Raw genomic sequence first — 21848 nt, 5'->3', positions numbered from 1 at the left:
ATTCACATGTCCGCCATCTTGAATCGTTGAGATGTCCCTATGTGTCACTCACTACAACTGTACCAAATCTGGTTCACATCAGAAGGTCCACAAGTTAGACTAGTGATGTGCACGAACTGGTTTGTGCTCTCCTGGGAGGTGGGGGGTGTCCTTTAAGGGGCAGGGAGGATGCCCTTACCTGCCCCGCTGCTTTCCCCTTGCCGGCGTTCTCCCCAAAAGTGTTTGTGTGGTGTTAGAGCGTACTTGCTTGCAGCCTCAGTGAATGCTGTGCACATGTGTTGGCACTTCCGGTACAACGTTCATGGGGGCTGCAAGCAGGTACACTGCAGCCCCACACTGAGACTTTTGGCAGGGAGCCAGCGGAGGGAAAGCATCGCTGCAGGTAAGGGCATCCTCCCTGCCCCTTAAAGAACCCCCCGACTCTGAACCGGCTCAAATGCCGGACTACTGTTTTTTTGGTTTTTAAACTATTTTATTGGTCTTTATTAGATACAATTAAAAGAAACAAAAGCAAAATACATCTCTGAACTTGCAGAATACAACCATATCTTAAACAAAAGATTGTCATATCCAGCCAGGCAAACTTGCCAAATACAATAAGAAATAAGAAATATCAATACGTCATAAGTACAGATATCTATCAGATTGAGTACCCAGAATGTTGGGGGCAATATGCTAAATCATTGTAAACCGCTTAGAGAGCTCCGGCTATAAAGCGGTATATAAATGAAAGTGCTATTGCTAAACCTGGATCTCATTGGTTTATATTCTTTTTGTATATCTGATTCATATTCTAGGCTACCAGTTATTAAGTAGATAATTCAAAGCATGTAAAAAGTAACTACAGAATTGAAGAAATGTGTGTTAAAACACTTTTTATCTATAACCCGATTAAAGTTAAAAAAAGAGAGAGAAGAAACTCGTAAAGATATATATTGAAAGCATTGTAAGAAGAACAAGTCTTAGTAATCTTAATCCAGAGTGAAAAATCAAATGCTATTTATCTCTAACTGAATTAAAAATTTAAAAGTGAGAGAAAGGGGGGGGGGCGGACGGACTCCTAACGGTATATCTTGAAAGAACTGTCAAAAAACCAGGCCTCATTTATCTTAATCCAGAGTGAAGGTCATTAAAAAGAAAGAGATACATTAAAACTTATTTTGAATCCAAAAACATGTATATGAACACTCTTCTATGACCTCGAGAGAGAATTTGCCAAAAAATCGCTGCCCATCTGTACTTGATTCCCCCTGAAGAAGATGTAACTGTAAGAAAAGGGACTGGGAATCGAGTTGTCTGCACCATCTGTATTTCTGTTGCATATCCGGTTCCAAGATCTAAAAAGAAAATACTCTGCAGATCTAAAATCACTGCTGCAGAAACCAAACATTTCTGACTGAGCAAGTCACAATGCCATGTTGCCTGGAAGTCAAACGCTGGACTTCTGAACTGGTTCGGCCCTCCAGAAAAGGAGCATGGAACCAGTTCTTGCACATCCCTAAGTTAGACCACTTGTGCATCAAACATTTACGCATCTGCCATCTTGAATCTGGGTGGATGACATCATCATAAACTTATGCTGTTGAGGTGTCCCTATGTGTTGCTACAACTGTATTCAATTTGGTTCATATTGGTCCAGGCATTGTGGAACTGACAGACAGTCTCTCACGCTCTCTCTGCCGGGTGATCTCAGAAGCTTCCTTTCCTTAAGCAAATTAGGCTAATTAAATATTAGTGTAGTGAAAGGTGCTATAGTCGCTTTACACTTCAAAATGATTTAAGACCCAGCATCTCTCCCCCCCCCCACCATATATCTATATCTATATATGATTGGCAATTTGAGCCCTGCTGGTACCTTACTGGGGAAGAGAGCAGTATATTTGGTGCAGAGACCTGCAGTTGCTGATCCTTACATTAATGTACCCTAGCTGAGAGGTTGCTACATACAGAAGAAAATGAAAGTGGGTTTCTGCTTTTGTCCCCCCCCCCAAGCAGTGGTTACGAGTGTGTGTGTGTGTGTGTGTGTGTGTGTGTGTGTGTGTGTGTGTGTTGGACACCACTTTTCAACAAAAGTCCCCAAAGTGGTTGGCATAGATATAAATAATATGTTTTTTTTTAATGGCTCCCTGTCCCCCAAAGGGCTCACAGTCTAAAAAAGAAATATAAGATAGACACCACTGGAGGGATGCTGTGTTGGGGATGGATAGGGCCAGTTGCTCTCCCCTTGCTAAATAAAGACAATCACCACTTTTAAAAGGTGTCTCTTTGCTCTTTTACCCCTGCTAAAAGAGCTTCTGTATTCAAAAGAGTTGTGTATTGGAAAAAGCAGCATGTCTTCCTTTTGTATGTTATGCATAGATGATACTGTTTTGAAGTGAAACTTCCTCCTGGCATAGCTTAAAAATCGTGTTTTGGTTAGGCCAGCTGTTTTATCTTTTCAGTTAGAAAGAGGAAACATTTGAAAACAATGGACTCAAGTTTCTGCCAACATTCTGTTATTTCCCTTCCATTTTCTAATGAGAGTTGGGCCCCTTAAAGAAGGTGTGAAGGGTGTGGGCTTTCACTTTTTCAAGCTCAAATTTATATAAGAGAGAGGTGATTTGGGGTTTTTTTGCTTAAGATTCTGTGGGGTTAAGTTTTGGGTGGTATATAGATATCGATAGATAAATATCACATCTCACCTTGTAAGGAGCAAAAATTATAGCATACTGGGATCTATACATATATACCAAAAGGAGAACCAAAACGTTCCCCCACCAAACTGTCCAATGAGGAAGAAAAGAATAAATACAATATGATAGAGTATAACTATTGTAGAGAATATATTCAGTATAGATCAGTTGATGAATATGGACAGAACAATTGTATTGTCAACAAGAAGCAATAGGGACCATACAGGAGTGGAGCGAGGCTGGCAGCGGCCCATGTGCAGCTGCTGCCGTGGCCCCCTGGCCTCGCCCTCCACATTGATGTCAGATACGGGGCCCAGCTAGCCACGCCCCATGTCTTACGTCAGACACGGGGGCGTGGCCTCCCTTCCAAACGGCGCCGTGCGGCCCCGTATGGAAAGCAGATCGGCCCACATTGTGTTGGGCAGCGTGGGCCGGAATTACTCTCGCTGGCTTAAAGTCGGGGAGATGCAGCGCGAGTCTATCTCTCTCCTAAACGGCCCCGTTTGGGAGGAAGATTGATTGGGCCCGCTGCGTTGGCAGCGAGACCAGGAGCGGCTCTCCCAGCCTTTAAGGCAGGGAGAGTCACTCTGGCTGCGTTGCCAATACGGCACAGGCCGATTTAGGCTGCAAACGGGGATGTGTGGCCCCATTTGGGACTGAAATAACGCCCCCTCATCTGGGTCCGCGCTCGCGGCCCGATTGGTGGCGGCCTGGGTTCTTTGAACCTGTTTGCCCAACGGTAGCTCCACCCCTGGGACCATAGTGGAAATGAATACAACACATAGATGATAAAGTCCACAAACTATGTATCAAAATGGAGCCATGGGGCCCATAAGGTGAAAATGTGAATGAAGAAGTCCACATGGTGACCAATACAATATAATACTCTATCATATTGTGTTTATTCTTTTCTTTCTCATTGGAAAGTTTAGTGGGGGATCTTTTTGGTTCTCTTTGTGGTACATCTCATCTTGCTGCAGGGGCTTAGCAAGGTTGGATGGGCATTGGGACAAAAATTAAGATGGGCCCCTGCCTCTCCACCTTCTTCTCCTCCCCCTTCCCCCTGTGTTTTTGCTGCAAAAGAAGTGTAACGACATGGTGAAAAATAAAACATTCTTGGCATGACATTCCTTCACACCTATAAAAATAATATCATTCCCCACGCATGCCGTCTCTGTCTCTCTCACACCCACACTCTTGCACATGTGCATTCCCCTCACTCAGAAATAAATAAATATAAATATAAATATTTATATAGCTAGCTATATGTATGTCTCCTGGAGAGGGCTCATCTCTTTTGAAGCTGAGTCCTCCAGTCAGGATCTTTTAATCCTGCCAGTAGGTTGGGGAGGTGGGAGGGAGAGAGTGAAGAGCCTAGCCAGTGGGCCCCCTTCCCTCAGGGGCCCAGAGACATTTGTCTGTCCGTCCCCCCTGGCCTTGCTCAGTTGTAGTTATGCCCTTTTCCTGCTGCTTTTGTGTCTGTAAACTACACAACACATTTTGTCCACTTGTGCCTCGCTCCCTGCTTTTTGATGTACCCACACTTCTTTCCTAGTACTTGGGAGCCACTATTTGGGGTTGTGCTGTTATTTATTTTTATTTTATTGTAATGTCTGTCTGTCTGTCTGTCTGTCTGTCTATCTATCTATCTATATACATACACACTGCCTTTCATTAAAACAATCCCAAGGTGGTTTACAAAAGTTAAAAAGACCTATAATTAAAATGTCAGTTAAAAGTATTAAGCTAAAAATATAATAAATCTGATTTAAAATATATAAAATGCAAACATAAAAACTGTACATGGATGAAAACACACACAAGCCTCAATAATACAATCATGTAAAGGCCTGGATAAAAAGCCAAGATTTAACAAGCTTTCTAAAAACTGATGGAGTCCGAGGAGCGAATGACCACTGGGAGAGCATTCCAAAGTCTAGGGGCAGCAACAGAGAAGGCCCTGTCCCACGTGCACGACAACTGAGCCTCCCTCATTGTCGGCACCCGGAGCAGCGCCCCCTCAGATGATCTCGTCAAGCGGGCAGCAACCCTTGGGAGCAGGCAGTCAGTCCCTCAAGTATCCCGGGCCCAAACCGTTAAGGGCTTTAAAGGTCAAAACCAGAACCTTGAATTGGACCCGGAAACACACTGGTCACCAGTGCAGCTCGTTCAAAATAGGTGTGCTATGATCACACCGTGCAGCTCCAGATAGAACCCTAGCCGCCGCATTTTGTACAAGCTGCAGTTTCCGGATATTCTTCCAGGGCAACCCCACGTAGAGTGTGTTACAGTAATCCAGCCGTGATGTGACTAATAGGGATGTGCAAAAAATTTCGGGCACAGAACGATCTGTGCCCGAAACGAACAATTTCGGGTGATTCGGGGCCGAACCGAATCACCCCCGATGTCCCCCGAATTTTTTCGGACACGAGCCGAATCACCCGAATTTCGGGCAAAAAAAATTCGGGTGATTCGGTTCATGGTTGATTTTTGGCGATTTTTTAAAGTTTTAGTGACTTTGGGGCAGTTCGGGGGCATAGCATGGGATTTGGGCAAAAGGAGTGGGGTGGGGTGGTAGTGCCTAATGGGTGCAGGCTACCACCCCAATTTCAGGGGGATTGGGCAAAGGGCTGATTTTTGGTAAATTTCTGAAAATTTCATGTCTTTGGGGCAGATTGGGGCATATTGGGGCAGAAAGTGGGGGCTGGGGCAGAATAGTGGGGTGGGGTGGTAGTGCCTCATGGGTGCAGGCTACCACCCCAATTTCAGGGGGTTTGGACAAAGGGGTGATTTTTTGAGAATTTTTGAAGTTTTGGTGACTTTGGGGCAGTTTGGGGGCAGAAAGTGGATCTGCCCCAAAATAGTGGGGTGGGGTGGTAGTGCCTCATGGGTGGAGGCTACCACACCAATTTCAGGGGGATTGGGCAGAGGGCTGATTTTTTGAGAATTTTTGAAGTTTGGGTGTCTTTGGGGCAGATTGGGGGCAGAAAGTGGATCTGCCCCAAAGGAGTGGGGTGGGCTGGTAGATAGTGCCTGATGGCTGGAGGCTACCACCCATCCCCAATTTAAGAGTGATTGGGCAGAGGGGTGAATTATGGTGAATTTATTTGTATGAGGTTTGTCTTCATAAGGTGAAGTGTGCTAAATTGATTACTTCCTCATATTATTCATAGTAAGGGAAAGTGTGAAAAAGTGAAAGTGGGGTCATGAGAGTTGTTTAATTGAAAAAAATCTCATTTGCTATGATAGAATGAGAATTCACACCTCAGAAAAAACTTCTGAGGTGTGAATTCTCATTCTATCATAGCAAATGAGATTTTTTTCAATTAAACAACTCTCATGACCCCACTTTCACTTTTACACACTTTCCTTTACTATGAATAATATGAGGAAGTAATCAATTTAGCACACTTCACCTTATGAAGACAAACTTCATACAAATAAATTCACCATAATTCACCCCTCTGCCCAATCACTCTTAAATTGGGGATGGGTGGTAGCCTCCAGCCATCAGGCACTATCTACCAGCCCACCCCACTCCTTTGGGGCAGATCCACTTTCTGCCCCCAATCTGCCCCAAAGACACCCAAACTTCAAAAATTCTCAAAAAATCAGCCCTCTGCCCAATCCCCCTGAAATTGGTGTGGTAGCCTCCACCCATGAGGCACTACCACCCCACCCCACTATTTTGGGGCAGATCCACTTTCTGCCCCCAAACTGCCCCAAAGTCACCAAAACTTCAAAAATTCTCAAAAAATCACCCCTTTGTCCAAACCCCCTGAAATTGGGGTGGTAGCCTGCACCCATGAGGCACTACCACCCCACCCCACTATTCTGCCCCAGCCCCCACTTTCTGCCCCAATATGCCCCAATCTGCCCCAAAGACATGAAATTTTCAGAAATTTACCAAAAATCAGCCCTTTGCCCAATCCCCTTGAAATTGGGGTGGTAGCCTGCACCCATTAGGCACTACCACCCCACCCCACTCCTTTTGCCCAAATCCCATGCTATGCCCCCGAACTGCCCCAAAGTCACTAAAACTTTAAAAATTCACAAAAAATCAGGACTTTGCCCAATCCCCCTGAAATTGGGGTGGTAGACTCTACCCATTGGGCACTACCACCCCACCCCAAAATTTTGCCCCTGGGCCCCTTTTTACCCCCCCGAATCGATTCGGATTCGGATTAAATCCGAATCCGAACCGAATCAAGGGTGATTCGGGTGACCCAGATTCGGGCACAAAACAGAACGGGGGTGATTCGGCTCGGGTCCGAGCCGAATCACCCGAAAATCCGAATTGCACACCCCTAGTGACTAAGGCATGGGTAACTGTGGCCAGATCTGCCTTCTTGAGAAAGGGGCGCAGCTGGCGCACTAGCCGAAGCCGTGCAAAAGCACCCCTGGCCACCGCCTCCACCTGAGATTCCAAAAGCAGATCCAGGTCCAGTAATACCCCCAAGCTACGTACTTGCTCTTTCAAGTGGAGTGCAACCTCATCTAGAACTGGTAGAATCACCTCATCCGGATTGACTCTCCTACTGACCAATATTACCTCCGAATTCAATTTCAGTTTATTAGCCCACATCCAACCCATCACGGCCTCCACACACACACCCCCACCCCACTCAGGACATCCACCGCCTCCCTAGTATCAGGCGACAAGGAGAGATAAGCTGAGTGTCATCTTCATATTGCTGACAACTCAGTCCAAGTCTCCCGATGACAAGTCTTCATGTAGATGTTAAACAGCATGGGGACCCCATCTAGGGAGGAAAACTTTGGGAGGAAAGCTTTGGTCCTGCTTCTTCATCATCACCAGGTGATAATTGGGTGTTTACTGGTTTCCTTCCTCAAACAAATACAGCCTTTTTTATTGCTAGCAGCTGTACATATAGAGAAAAAATAAACATGGCAATACAATGATGCAGGCACAAGGGAAACCCCCACCACCACTACCACCAACACACACATCTAGGACAATTTTTTTCTGGTTCTTGCTGTGAAAATGTAGACATCCTGAAATTCAGTCATGAAACTCCTGTGATCTTCAAAAAGCTTACACAGACAATACATTTTCAGAGATGTGGAAGCACTCTTGCTCTCATCTTGCATATGGCACAGATTTTTATTATTACTATATTACAACTGGGGCCAGCAAACTGACTTTCCTATATTTTTGTAGTGTCCTGCTAACATCTATCACAAACCTGCTGTTCTTTTTCACTGAATTCAAGGCTTCTCTTTGGAGCTGGTGCTCAAAGCGTGTGATGTTCAAGGGAGACCACTTGTTTAATGGAGTTCAAGTTTGCAATATACCCACAACCTTGGGTATACCCCTAACCAAACTGCTCAGAGACAAGTTTGGGGTGGTATATACATTTAAAAAAACAGCAACCTAGTATCTTACTTATGCTTCAACATCCTAAAACTCCATCTGAACTAGCTGAACAAATTTCATGGACTTTTCTGTCCTTACATTCCATCCTCCTAGCCGGGGGCAGAGCTACCGTTGTGCAGCTGCGTTCAAAGAACATGGACTTCTAGGGCTGCCATTTTCCTTTGCCCTGCTCCCCCACTCACCTTGTTCTCACCCATCTACCAGCTGCTGTGGCCTTCACTAATTGCCAGCAGGACTGCCTATGTTTTCCCCTGGCCAGCTGACATGATATGACATCACTGCATGATGATGTCATTCTATCATATGGCTGGCCAAGGAAAACGCTGGCAGTTAGTGGGGGCTGCGAAGTGGTGGGCTGCAGCAGTGGAGGCACTGGCGGAGCAAGTGCTCCATAAGAACAGGCCTGCTGGATCAGGCCCAAGGCCCATCTAGTCCAGCATCCTGTTTCGCACAGTGGCCCACCAGATGCCACTGGAAGCCTACAGGCAGGAATTGAGGGCATGCCCTCTCTCCTGCTGTTACTCCCTGCAACTGGTACCCAGGGGCATCCTGCCTTTGAGGTTGGAGGTGATCTTTAGTCCTCCAGCTAGTAGCCATTGATAGATCGTTCCTCCATGAAGTTATCCAAGCCCCTCTTAAAGCCATCCAGGTTGTTGGCTGTAACCACATCTTGTGGCAGAGAATTCCACAAGTTGATTGTGTGTTGTGTGAAGAAGTACCTCTGTTTGTTGGTCCTAGAGCTCCTGGAAATCAATTTCATGGGATGACCCCTGTTTCTAGTGTTATGTGAGAGGAAGAATAAATTCTCCCTAACCTCTTTCTTCATACCATGCATGATTTTATAGACCTGTATCATGTCTCCCTGTGGTCATCTTTTTTTCTAAACTAAAAAGCCCGAGGTGTTGTAGCCTTGCTTCATAAGAAAGGTGCTCTAGACCCATGATCAGTTTGGTTGCCCTCTTCTGCACCTTTTCCACTTCTGCAATATCCTTTTTTTTAATGTGGTGACCAGAATTGTATACAGTACTCCAGGTGTGGCCGCACCATAGTTTTGTATAAGGGCATTATAATATTAGCCGTTTTATTTTCAGTCCCCTTCCTAATGATCCCTAGCATGTAATTTGCCTTTTTCACAGCTGCCACACATTGAGTCGACACTTTCAGCGAGCTGTCCTCCATGACCCCAAGATCCCTCTCCTGGTCCGTCACCAACAGCTCAGATCCCATCAACATATACTTGAAGTTGGGGTTTTTTGTCCCAATGTGCATCACCTTACACTTGCCAACACTGAACTGCATTTGCCATTTTGTTGCCCACTCACCTAGTTTGGAGAGATGTTTTTGAAGCTCCTCACAATCTATTTTTGGATTTTGCTACGCAGAGGAGTTTGGTATCTGCGAATTTGGCCACCTCGCTGCTTACCCCAACTTCTAGATAGATCATTTATAAATTTAAAAGCCTTGGTCCCAGAACAGATCCCTGGTGTAACCCAACTTCTTTCTTCCCTCCATTGTGAAAACTCTCCATTTATCCTTACCCTCTGTTTCCTATCCTTCATCCACTTAGCAATCCACACACGTACTTGTCCCCTTATCCCATGACTGCTAAGTTTTCTCAGGAGTCTTTGATGAGGAACTTTGTCGAAAGATTTTTGTAAGTCTAAGTATACTATGTCAACTGGATCACCACTTGCTGACACTCTCAAAGAACTCCAAAAGGGTTGTGAGGCAAGATTCACCTTTACAAAAGCCATGCTGGTTCTCTCCCAACAGGGCCTGGTCTTCTATGTGCTTTACAATTTTATCCTTTACAAATTTATCCCATGCTGGGAACGGACATTCAGCTAACCGGCCTGTAATTTCCCAGATCACCTCTGGATCCCTTTTTGAAAATCGGTGTTCCATTGGCTACTTTCCAGTCCTCTGGTACATAGCCTGATTGCAGGGATAAGTTACATATTTTGCAAGGATTTGGGCAGTTTCACATTTGAGTTCTTTGAGGACTCTTGGATGGATGCCATCCAGCCCTGTCAATTTGTTAGTTTTCAGTTTTTCCAGATAGTTTAGAACATCATTTCTTGTCACTTCTATCTGACTCAGTTCTTTAGCCTCCATTCGCGAAAAGCCTGGTTAAGGATCAGGCATATGCTCAGTATCCTCTGCCATGAAGATGGATGCAAAGAACTCATTTAGCTTTTCTGCAATCTCCATATTCTCCTTAATAATCCCTTTCACTCCCTCATTGTCTAATGGTCCAACTGCCTACAAAAAAAAAAGGGTGTAGGTGATTGCTCACTTACTGATCATGGGCCCCCTAGGAGGTAGCCACACCACTTTTCCCAGCATCTTCCCTCCATCCAACTTATTTCAACATTCTGTCCTCCAAACAACACCACTCTTCTATCCAGAACGGACTCTGGCACAGTTTAAAAAAAACACCAAAAAAACCTTTCCCCTGGAAAACATCCATCCTGTATTAGAGGTGTAGGTAGGGGTGTGTGTGTGTGTGTGTGTGTGTGTGTGTGTCTGCAGGATGGGTATTTGTTGGATGGTGACTGTGATATCACTGATGTGTTTATCTCCTGTCCTTGCTCTTTGATCCTGTACCCTTGTAGTTCTGGTATTGTGTTTAGAAGATGGGTGTGTGTGAGAGAGAGTGGGGTGGGTAGGAAATGTTTGACAAAGTCTTTATTTTTTTAGTTCTATACAGGTGTAATGATCTTGAAAAAGCATCATTTTAATCTTTTTCCCTTTTTTGTGTGCACAATAGGACGTCATTGCTGGATTCTTGTATGCTATTCTCATCTTGGCGGTCTTCCTTCCAGCTGTGGACCTAGTTGACAGCTTCAACTTATCCTACAAGTATGCGCCACTAATTATCATCAGCCTCCATCTTGCCCTTGGGATTTTCTCTTTCACTCTAGACACCTGGAGCACATCACGAGGGGACACAGCTCAAATCCTGGGCTGTGGTGCTGGGGTTGCATGTGGCTCTCATGTAAACTACATGCTGGGTCTAATGCCAGATCCTTCTCCAGAGGCACTCCCCTTACTGGCTCCCTCCCTCACTGTGACTCTCTTTGGAAAAGTCATGTTGCGGTTATTGATTGGAGTGGTGCTTCTGCTGCTAACAAAAGCAGGCATGAAAAAAGTCACAATCCCACTGGCTTGTAAAATTTTCCGTATACCTTGTGATGATATCCGACAAGCCCGTCAGCGCATGGAGGTTGAACTGCCTTACCGTTATTGTACCTATGGAATGGTGGGATTTTCGCTGACTTTCATTATTCCTTTGCTATTTAGCATAATGGGACTGTCCTGATGCAGGTGTGTGTTCGGTGTTCAGATGGACAGTTAAATGAGAGAAGATGCATCGTCTGAGAGATGTACTTTAGGTACTGTTGCTGCTACAGTAATATGTGGCAAGAAAATAAAGTTCAAATCTTTGATGTTGAGTTAAGGTTGGACTAGCTTTGGGTGAGAGATGCCATGTCTAGTCTTACTGTTGTAACAACATGAAAACTGTCTCTGTGTGTTTATGCATCTATACTGTTGATGCCTTGGACTATACATGTTACCCCCCCCCCGCCCCCCCTTTTGGGCATGTTTAAAACAGGTATGTTTATAACTGATTCAAAAGTTCCATCTGTGGTCAGTTTAAGCCATTTCATATTAAGTTATTTGTGTCTTTGGACACAACGGATATAATGGAACAGCTTGTTTTTCTTGCACCTCTGCACTTCCACATGTTTTATGTAGGAAGAAAGCTATTCTAATGAGATCTTACAAAAAAGAATATATTAGATTCTTTCCCACTTTCTAAAGAACTTAAATTTGTGAATACAACCCAAGTAGATCCAGGTACTGTATTTTTATTTTTATTTTATTTTTTGGCTTGATAATTGTGCCTTTCTGTTGCTAAATTAAAAAGCACCATATACTGTGATATGTATATATCTATATATATAAAAGTCCATAACTTTATCTTGAATTTTTACTGAATCAGGCAGATATTTTAAAATGTATTTAGCCACAAAACTAATCAGGATAAAGATATTATCTTATATTTTAAAAAGTATGAATATGGAATGAGCTGAATGTGTAAGTTCACTGCTTGTGAACGGATGCTTAATTCCTTTTTATAGATATTTTAAAGTGCATTATATGTTCAAAGAACACATTTTCCTGCTAATTACCTTAATTTATAATATAGATCTCCAGTGTCCAAAAGTAATAATATTAAAAATTACAGATTCAAACCATGCATGTTTGAACTTCAGGTCCCCCCGCCCCATTCATTTTCTTCAGGCTCATTTTCTTCAGATTAATCAGGCATCTTAACAATACTGGTTGACATCTTTACAAAGGAAATGGTGGTGCAGTGAAAGGATCAGAACCACAGCAGTTCCAGAATAACGGCACTAGGGAAGAGGGGATTCCCCCTTTGTGCCATCCAAACATACATACCTGCGGGCTGCCCAGAGGGTTTCTTTGACAAGGGGAGGTTGTCAGAAATGGCCTCTTTCCTGGTGCACCAGTGCAGTTAGTCTGGAACAGTGTTCCCTCTAACTGGGATTCTCAGATGTTGTTCACTACAACTCCCAGAATCCCTAGATGCAGTGGCCTTTGGCTGGGGATTTTGGGAGTTGTAGTCAATATCTGGGAATCCCTGTTAGAGGGAACAGTGGTCTGGAAGTGTTGCTGCTCTAATCCTCTTGCTGCATCAGCACTCCCTTAGCACATCAGCCACTGGCTTCGGAAGAAGCAAACACCAACATTGCATAGTGCAAGTGGTTAACTGTGTTTCCCAAGTTTTTAGAGAGGTGCAATGCATGCTGAATACGTCTCTATCCATCCCTCTGGAAATGGAGTGTTTTAGTGTCAGTTTTGCCTTTGAAAACATTGAGTAGTATCTAGACTAACTGTGCTTGTGGAGGCAGTTTCCCCCAACTCTTCTTCTTCTTCACTGCCGCTCCTCCATTCCAGAGGGTAGAGGGACTCTTCAGAACAGAGTTCAATGCATCATGAGTGGCTGTAGGGGAAGAGGGGGATGTTCCCAGAAACCAGGCGGGTCTCTGCTGGATTTCTAGGAATTCCTCCTTCCCCTGGCAGCCAGCCGTGCTGCATCCCACCCTGTTGTTAAGGATCCCTCAGTCCTCAGAACAACTTTGTTTTGGACAACTTTGGGGGCTCCAGCAAGGAGGAGGGGTCCGGGGAAATGGCCAGTGCCCTTGTGTGAGCAGCACTGGGGGTGCTAGCCATTCTCCAGACTTATCAAAGGCAATCTCTTGGAGCTGTTATTACAGTGGATTAATCTAAGGCAGTGCTGCCTAATGTAGCATGTAGGTAAACTGTTGAGTAGGAAAAATGAGGAGGAAAACCAAGGTTCTTCTATGACATGTTGACAGACCACCTTGTGTGGCTTGTGATTCCGGGAATCTCTGGAGACAAGTGAATGGATGTATTTATTATGGTCAGTGACCAGCAATCAGCAAATAAAAATAAAAGTAACAATCAAGATAAAACAAAATAAGATCAAAACAACAGAGCTAGATAATAGACATCAAAGTATACGGAGATCTCACTTGCAATTAGTCATTTGCTCCCGTCTCATTTTACAGGCTGCCACACAGACTCTTACTACCCCAGCTGAAATGGCTATATACTGGTCTGCCAGAAGGAAGGAGATATAGTATTCTTCTGATTGACTTGGCATATTTTTAAAAAGTGGTTCAGGCATATGAATGTTCCTATAATATGAACAATATAGAAGAACATGTTAAATGGTTTCAATATTGCCTGAGCCGCATGGACATAGCCGGTTCCTGAGTAGTATTTTCTTAAATCTGCCATCCAAAATGGCAGAAGGCAGTGCATTAAACCGCACCATTGAGAAAGCTCTCTTCTGATTTAGAGTGGTCAAATTTGTGAGGTACGCAGCTGGCTGAGGGTAGTTTGGGAAGCCATCTGGAATACTACTGGGGCAACAGAACTTAGATCGACTTGCTTCTCCATATCCACTATTCGTTGTTTAATAATTTCTTTGGCAGCATCATATCCCAATGAAAATAAGTATTGTGGAGAGTATGGAGACAAGTCTGATTTGCAGCACTGTGAGCTGCAAGGAGGAAGATGAGGAACCAGAGCATTTTTGTTCCCTGAAGTCTGAGTTGTCCTGTCCATATGAAAACAAAGACAGGAAAATTTCAAGCTGAATCTTTTTGAAAAGCAGTATTGATGAGTGCTTGAACTGAGTTTGTATATCTCTCTGGAACCTTCAGTCGGACGCCAATGCACTCTTCTTCTTGGTAGCATTTGTTACTATTCATTTAAAAAAATATATCAGAATATTGACTTGAATTTCGTTTTGGCTCCATGATTTTTAAAAGTTCACCTATACAAGGTGTGATCCACAACTGTTAAACTTGATGGGTCATTTTGCTTTTAACTGAAATGAGATGTGGCTTGCAGATCCAGTCTTTCACTATCTCAGGTGCTGCTACTGTGATATTCCAGTTCTCCAGTAAGACATGGATGATTTACCATCTTTGTGGAGTGTCAATTCAGAACCTTTATCCTAAGGAGGGGGGAAAATGCATTGTTTTGATGTCCTTGCTCTTTTGTTGATGTGAACTTGGGTTTGGATTCTTTGCTTCATTATGAACTCCAAAAGACTCAGTTCAGACATAACAATCCCAGTCCAGCAACCTTACAAGAAGTCTTGTGCCCACAAGTTCTCTTTCCACCTCCCCTCACATACTCAGCCGAATCAAAAGCTTTCTGATTTCTTAAACCATCATTTTCTATGACATCCAAAGCAGAAAACTGGTTTGAGCACTGCCTTCAGCAATGTTCAAATCAGTTTCCCAGTTAGGATGTAGTGGGAAATGGAGATTTAACAAACCCGTAACCTAGGTATCATTACGTTTAGGGGAGATTCTGACTTAGAGGTTTTCAGTCATAATCCCACAGATGGTAGCTTCTCCCCACTGACTCCTCAGCCAAGCACATACACCAAATGTCTGAACCTGCAGTTCCTCTCGTACTGAGCAGGATTACTATTGCACAAGGGGAGGAAGAAAAAGGAGCAGGAACAAGGCTCACTTCCAGCCCAGCTAATCATAGAATTGTTATGTCTGAACTGGGCTAATTCTGTTTCGTGGTGTGTTAAACAAGTGGTTTATTAAAAGCACTGCCTTTCTCTGCATTGTCTGCTGTAGCAATTAGTAAGTTATCTTCCAGTGTGTATATTTGAAGATGTTCCCAAAGTGCATTATGATTATGTGCTGTTACAAATTGTATTCCAAAATATTGGCCTGGATCCAAAGAACTGTAAAACTAGCATTGTGAACCTAACTGGGATTATTATTATTATTATTATTATTTTCGTCTGAATAGCATTTCTCCCTTGACTGATGCCAACTTTGAAACAGAAGGGAGATGCAAAAGCAGTTTGTGAAATGGATTGGGGCCTGCTACTCAAAGGATGGGTTCACAAATAACCCCAGCAAGTAAGTAGGAGGAAACTGTCAGCTCCCAGCGAACACATGCTCCTGGTACTGCCGCCTTTCCCATGTCATATGAACCTGCCAAGGTCAGGTGGAGAAAGTTGGGTCTCCTCTGTTGCCTGACATTCTCTGCCCAACTTCAAAATGTTGGTTACAAATGCTGGGTAGCGGAGGGAACACTGCATTTTCTCCACCCACTGTTGGCAAGGTGTGCCCAGCATGGAAGAGGCAGCAGTACCGGGAGCAGGTGATCCCTGGGAACTGGCAGTTCTCTCCTACTTTACTAGCTGCTGTTTTGTGTGAATCCACCCAAAGGGCAAAAAACATCAAAAGTTTCACAGGGCAAGCTGCTTTCATGAGCAACTCTTTGAATCTTGTCGACTGATTGCTTGTAAACCACGGACTTCATTGTAGATAGTTGCTAAAGGGGAATTTGCTTTAAAATATCCTGATTCAGTACTAGTGTACTTTTTTCTTATGGTTGCTTAGGCTGCGAAGTCAGTGGGGCTTACCTTTGAGTAAACATCATAGGATTACACAGTATGGCAGCTGGTTATTTGCTGAATGTACATTCAAAGAAGCTCAGTAATGATACAGTTCTCTGCACGCACCTGAATGTTCTTAGCAAGCAGTTGAGAAACAGGTATGTTTTTGAAGAGGTATTGCAGATAACTTTAAATGAAAGCACAGCAGTGAGGGAGAATAATATTTATAGGTTCCTTCTTTTCTATATGACATTTCCATTTAATGGCTTGGCTTTTCTCTTCTAATAAAGAATGTTAATATGGGTAGTTGAAAGGGCTATACAGGGAATGAGTGTTGCAAGTTAATAACTTGCAATCTTACGTGGGATTTATTTTTTCAAGTTGTATTACTACTATTAAAACTATTATTGCAGAAAGAAACAATTTTGCTAAAAGAGCTCATTTCATTGTACACATAGTAGTGTGCTGTCACAATCTCCAGAATTTTTTTAAAAATGCACTGTAGTTTATTCTGCTGTTACTCTGTATGCTTTTTTAAAACACTGCATGTGTCTCTCTCAAAAGGAGGCAGCCCATTCCACATTTTTAGTATGTATTCGAAGAATTGTGTTAGGTTGAACTTTAAAGTTCTAACCATGGATCACAAGTACATCTATATTATTTGAAAATAAAGTTAAGTCTTAGAATCTTGCATTTGATGCCTGAGTAACTGACATGAAAATGTTCCAGTGTGAATGGGGGTCGTTACTGAAAGTTACCTTTTAGATCATATCAACACTTGATTTGCAATTCAATTCTATGGTTATATTTTCATAACATTTCAATAACACAAGTCCCTGGAGTATTTTCATTGACCAAATTATTAAATAAAATATTAAAACTGGAAGCAGTTACCAACTATAAATACATTTGCATAGCTTTAATATGATGGTTGCTTATTGACCTTCATGGAAGGAAAGCTCAAGTGGGTCACTTTGATGATGCCACATGGAATTTTCATTCATTGAAATACAGCTCCTCTGCTGAGAGTTCTTTGCATTTCTGAAGCACAATTCACCAGGAGCCTGTTCAGATGATTTTGATGTGCTTGCATGAAAAAAGGTTCCTGATGAGTGGTAAGCCATTTTGCCTTTTAGGAGTACCTTGCTGACTTTTGTGGAATATAGAAGAAAGCAACCGAAGATACTTTTGTGCTTGAGACACCCCCCCCCAACCGCCAGTCTTCCTTGTAACAGGGATTTCCCAGATGATGTTGACTAAAACTCCCAGAATCCCCAGCCAAAGTCCATTGTAGCCAGGGATGCTGGGAGTTTTAGTCAAACACATCTGGAAATCCCTATTTTAGAGAAGGTTACCCCTGTCCCTAGTTGTAAAATGACAACATCGCTTCAGCAGCACATATACCATACAACATTAAAATAGACATGTTGCTGCCTTTTCAGTGGTGCTCAGAATCTGCCACTTGAGGTGCCAACTCACTTTGACTTCTGGCAGGCCAGGCTCTGCTGGGTTAGGGAGAACTCCACCTATGCAAGGACAATTCCTGTGTGCCCACTAGGCATGTGCATGAACCATCAGGCAGACTGTTTGGTGGTGGTGGGGTCATCTTTAAGGAGCAGGGAGGGTGCCCTTACCACCACCACACCACTGCATTTCTCCTGCTAGTGCTGCCGTCGAAACTGCTGGTGCGAGGCTACTTCGTACCTCCTTGCAGCCCCAGTCAGCATAAAACTGGAAGTGCCTGACGCGTGTAAAAACCGTGCCAATGGTTTTGGCAGTAGCGGAAATGTGGTGTGGTGGGTGGGTAAGGGCACCCTCCCTGCTCCTTAAAGGTGACCCCCATTCTCACTGCTGAACTGGTCCAAATGCTGGGCCTCCAAACTGGTTCGGCAGTCCGGAAAAGGACCGCCGAACAGGTTCATGTGCATCCCTTGTGCCCACTGATTATTTCTTCTATAGAAAAGAATAGAAATCCTTTGTGCATGTTGGACTTAGAGCCATGCCTGTCGTGCATCTTAAAGAGAAAGTGGGACCCTTGAAGATGTACAATAATGTGTTTTAGAGGGATAGCTGCGTTAGAGCAAAAGCCGAAGAGAGCACTGTGGCATTTTAAAGACCAACAGACTTATTGTGGCATCAGCTTTCATAGAGTAGAGCCTGCTTCGTCAGATGCATGAAATATTAGTTTCAGTTGACAGATGTCCAGGTAATGTATACAGGTAATAGAGGAAAAATTGTAGATGTCGGTGATTTTATTATATACTTTGTGGCATTTGCCTAGAAGTGTCTCAGACCTACTGCAGTATGTCAACCATCATTATTAAACTTATAGAGGAACCATCCTTGCTGAAGGAGAATCAGCTTCACTTTTGCAAAGGTATCCAAAGCAGTTTACAGTATCAAAAATAAACATATTACATAAGATTAACAAAGCCTTGTTGTCTCAGGCCATTGATGGTCTTTTCAGGAGCTGAGGCCACGAACTTCTTGGCCTGGGCACCTGCTTTCTCGCCTTCCTATCAGGGCATACAGGTCCTTTTGGCTAATGTTGTATACTTCCAAAAAGCTTTTGACGAAGTCCCTCACCAAAGACAAATTCCATACTAGGGATCAAAAATAACGACAAATATTATAATGTTTTTATCCCTATGGTGCAGCCACATTTGAGATACTATACAGTTCTGGACACTGCATCTCACATACAGGATATTGTAAAGATGGGGCAAGTGCCAAAGAGGGCAACCAAAATGATCAGGGTGCTAGAGGGCCTTCTTTATGAGGAAAAGCTACAACATCTGGGGCTTTGAGGTTTAGAAAAAAGTCCCCCAGGCTTGTGGTGCTGGGGGACTTCAATGTCCACTTTGGGACCAATTTGTCTGGGGCGGCTCAGGAGTTCATAGTGGCCATGACAACTATGGACCTATCCCAAAGGATCTTGGGACCGACGCACATTGAGAGCCAGTGTGGTATAGTGGTTAGAGTGCTGGACTAGGACCAGGGAGACCCGAGTTCAAATCCCCATTCAGCCATAATACTAGCTGGGTGACTCTGGGCCAGTCACTTCTCTCTCAGCCTAACCTACTTCACAGGGTTGTTGTGAAAGAGAAACTTAAGTATGTAGTACACTGCTCTGGGCTCCTTGGAGGAAGAGCAGGATATAAATGTATAATAATAATACATTGCAGGTCACACGGCTGATCTGGTCTTTCACTCTGATCAGGATGGTGTTCCATGGGTGAGGACTCCTGTGATTTCCTCATTGTCATGGACAGACCATCTGGTTAAGGTTGGACTCTCAGTCATATCCCACCTTCGCAGGGGCAAGAGGCCCATTAGAATGGTCTGCCCTAGAAGGTTATTGGATCCAATAGGGTTCCAAGAAGACTTGGAGGAATTTAGTGTTGGCTCTGATCTTGTTCATGCCATGGTGGAGAGTTGGAACAGCAGACTCACCAGGGCAGTAGACATGATCGCTCCTAAGCATCCTCTCCAACCCACTTCAAAATTGGCTTCTTGGTATACAGAAGAACTACGGGGGCTGAAGCAGCATGGTAGACTGGAGCGCAAGTGTAGGAAGACTTGACTCAAATCCGACAGATTACAACATTTGAAGATCTATGCTCTGGCAATACGGGCAGCAAAGAAGTGATTCTTTTCAGCCTGTATTGTGTCCACAAGTTCACATCCAGCAGAATTGTTCAGTCTTATGAGATCACCAGGCATTCTGTGTATGTGTCCGAGTGTCCCCCACTATCAACTTTGCAATGTCTGGACCAATATGAACCAAATCGGGTACAGTTGTAGGGACACATAGGGACACCTCAACGGTGTAGTTTGTTATGTCATCCACCCCAATCCAAGATGGCAGAGGCATAAACTTTTGAGGCACAAGTGGGCTAAGTTGTGAACTGCTTAACCGATTTGAACGAAATTTGCTGCAGATGTAGGGATACATATGGATGCCCAAAGGGTGTTGTGTATGATGTCATCCACGGCAATTCAAGATGGCGGCCACGTGAACATCTGAGGTGCAAGCAGGACAATTTGTGGGCTATCTAACCAATTTAAACCAAATTAGGAACCGTTGCAGTGAGTGAAGCATAGGGACATGTCAACGGGGTAGTTTGTGATGATGTCATCCACCCCGATCCAAGATGGCGGACGCATAAACCTTTGAGGCACAAGTGGGCTAACTTGTGAACCGCTTAACTGATTTGAACCACATTTGCTGCAGCTGTAGGGACACATAGGGATGCCCAAATGGCATGGTGTGTGATGATGTAATTCACTCCAATTCAAGATGGTGGCCACATGAACATCTGAGGCACAAGCGAGCTAATTTGTGGAGTGCCTAATCTATTTGAACCAAATTGGGTACAGTTGCAGTGAGTGACACACACGGACACCTCAGTGGTATAGCTTGTGATGATGTCATCCACACTGATTCAAGATGGCAGACACATAAACTTTTGAGGTGCAAGTGGGCTAGCTTGTGAACTACTTAACCAATTTGAACCCAATTTGCTGCAGCTGTAGGGACACATAGGGACACCTCAACGGCGAAGACTCTGACGATGTCATCCACCTCAATTCAAGATGGTGGATGTGTAAACTTTGGAGGAGCAAGAGCATTAGGACAGTCTAACCAATCTGAACCAAATTTACTACAGCTGAATGGACACGGTGATGCCCCAATGGTGAAGTTTGTGATGATGTCACCCACCCTGATCAAAGGTGGTGGATGCACAAACTTTTACTTGAGGACTGTCTAACCAATTTGAATAAAATTTGGAACAGCTGTAGTGAATGGCACACAGGGACACCTCTGTGGTGAAGTTTGTAATGATCACATCCACCCCACTCCAAGATGGCAGATACATGAACATTTGAGGTGCAAGAGATCTATCTAGTGGACCTTGATTTGCACCAAATTTAGTCCAGATGTAGAGACAGTGAAAGGAAAGTAGGCTGATTAGTTCTTACTAGAACAACTTGTTTTGTGGATAAAATCTCTCGTATTCAGGTCAACTTGGATTTAGACCCCACAATTACTTCAGTGTCTGAATCAGAGGTGTCCAGCAACTCCTCTTATGTGGTCAGACTGGATCAGTTTCAGTTTGTGACTCGTGAGGATGTGCACAAGCTGCTTGGAGCTTGTGGCCTACCACCTGTTCTCTTGACCCTTGCCCGACATGGCTTATACTATCTGGCAGGGCGGGTGTTGTAGGCCTAGTAGAGATCATAAATGCTTCTCTGACGGAGGGCAGGATGCCTCCTTGCCTTAAGGAGACAATTATTAGACCACTTCTGAAAAAGCCTGTCTTGAATTCCTCAGAGCTGAGCAACTATAGGCCTGTCTCCAACCTTCCGTGGTTGGGCAAGGTAATTGAGAGGGTGGTGGCCTCCCAACTCCAGGCAGTCTTGGATGAAACTGGTTATCTAGACCCATTTCAGACCAGCTTTTGGGTGAGCTCTGGGTTGGGGACTCCCTTGGTCGGCCTGATAGATGATCTCCAATTGGGAATTGAAAGAGGAAGTGTGACTCTTTTGGTCTTTTTTGACCTCTCGGTGGCTTTCAATACTATCCACCATAGTATCCTTCTGGAGCATCTGAGGGGGTTGGGAGTGGGAGGCACAGCTTTGCAGCAGCTCCACTCTAACCTCTTCGGCAGATTCCAGATGGTGTCCCTCAGAGATTTTTGTTCTTCAAAAACTGAACTTCGGTATGGTGTCCCTCAGGGCTCCATATTGTCTCCGATGTTGTTTCACATCTACATGAAACTGC

General features: G+C 44.0%; 1 protein-coding gene across 2 annotated transcripts in view; it reads left to right on the top strand.

The window, feature by feature from the left end:
- Nucleotides 1–16754, top strand: part of SGPP1 (sphingosine-1-phosphate phosphatase 1) — a 56056-nt gene extending 39302 nt beyond the window's left edge. The window contains exons 3-4 of one of the 2 annotated variants that reach the window (XR_008314265.1): nucleotides 10841–12654; nucleotides 12717–16754. Coding sequence is in view for 1 of the 2 variants with exons in the window: in XM_053287443.1 (XP_053143418.1) it covers nucleotides 10841–11392 (552 nt within the window). In the remaining variant the exon portion in view is untranslated. Of the gene's footprint in view, nucleotides 1–10840 lie in introns of both variants that reach the window. The other variant, XM_053287443.1, reaches the window with a different exon arrangement.
- The last annotated feature ends 5094 nt before the right edge of the window (nucleotides 16755–21848 follow it).

This window comes from Hemicordylus capensis, chromosome 1, assembly GCF_027244095.1.
Source record: "Hemicordylus capensis ecotype Gifberg chromosome 1, rHemCap1.1.pri, whole genome shotgun sequence".
NCBI lineage: Eukaryota > Metazoa > Chordata > Lepidosauria > Squamata > Cordylidae > Hemicordylus > Hemicordylus capensis.
Note: the sequence above shows the minus strand (reverse complement) of the source record. Positions and strands in the feature narration are given on the sequence as shown.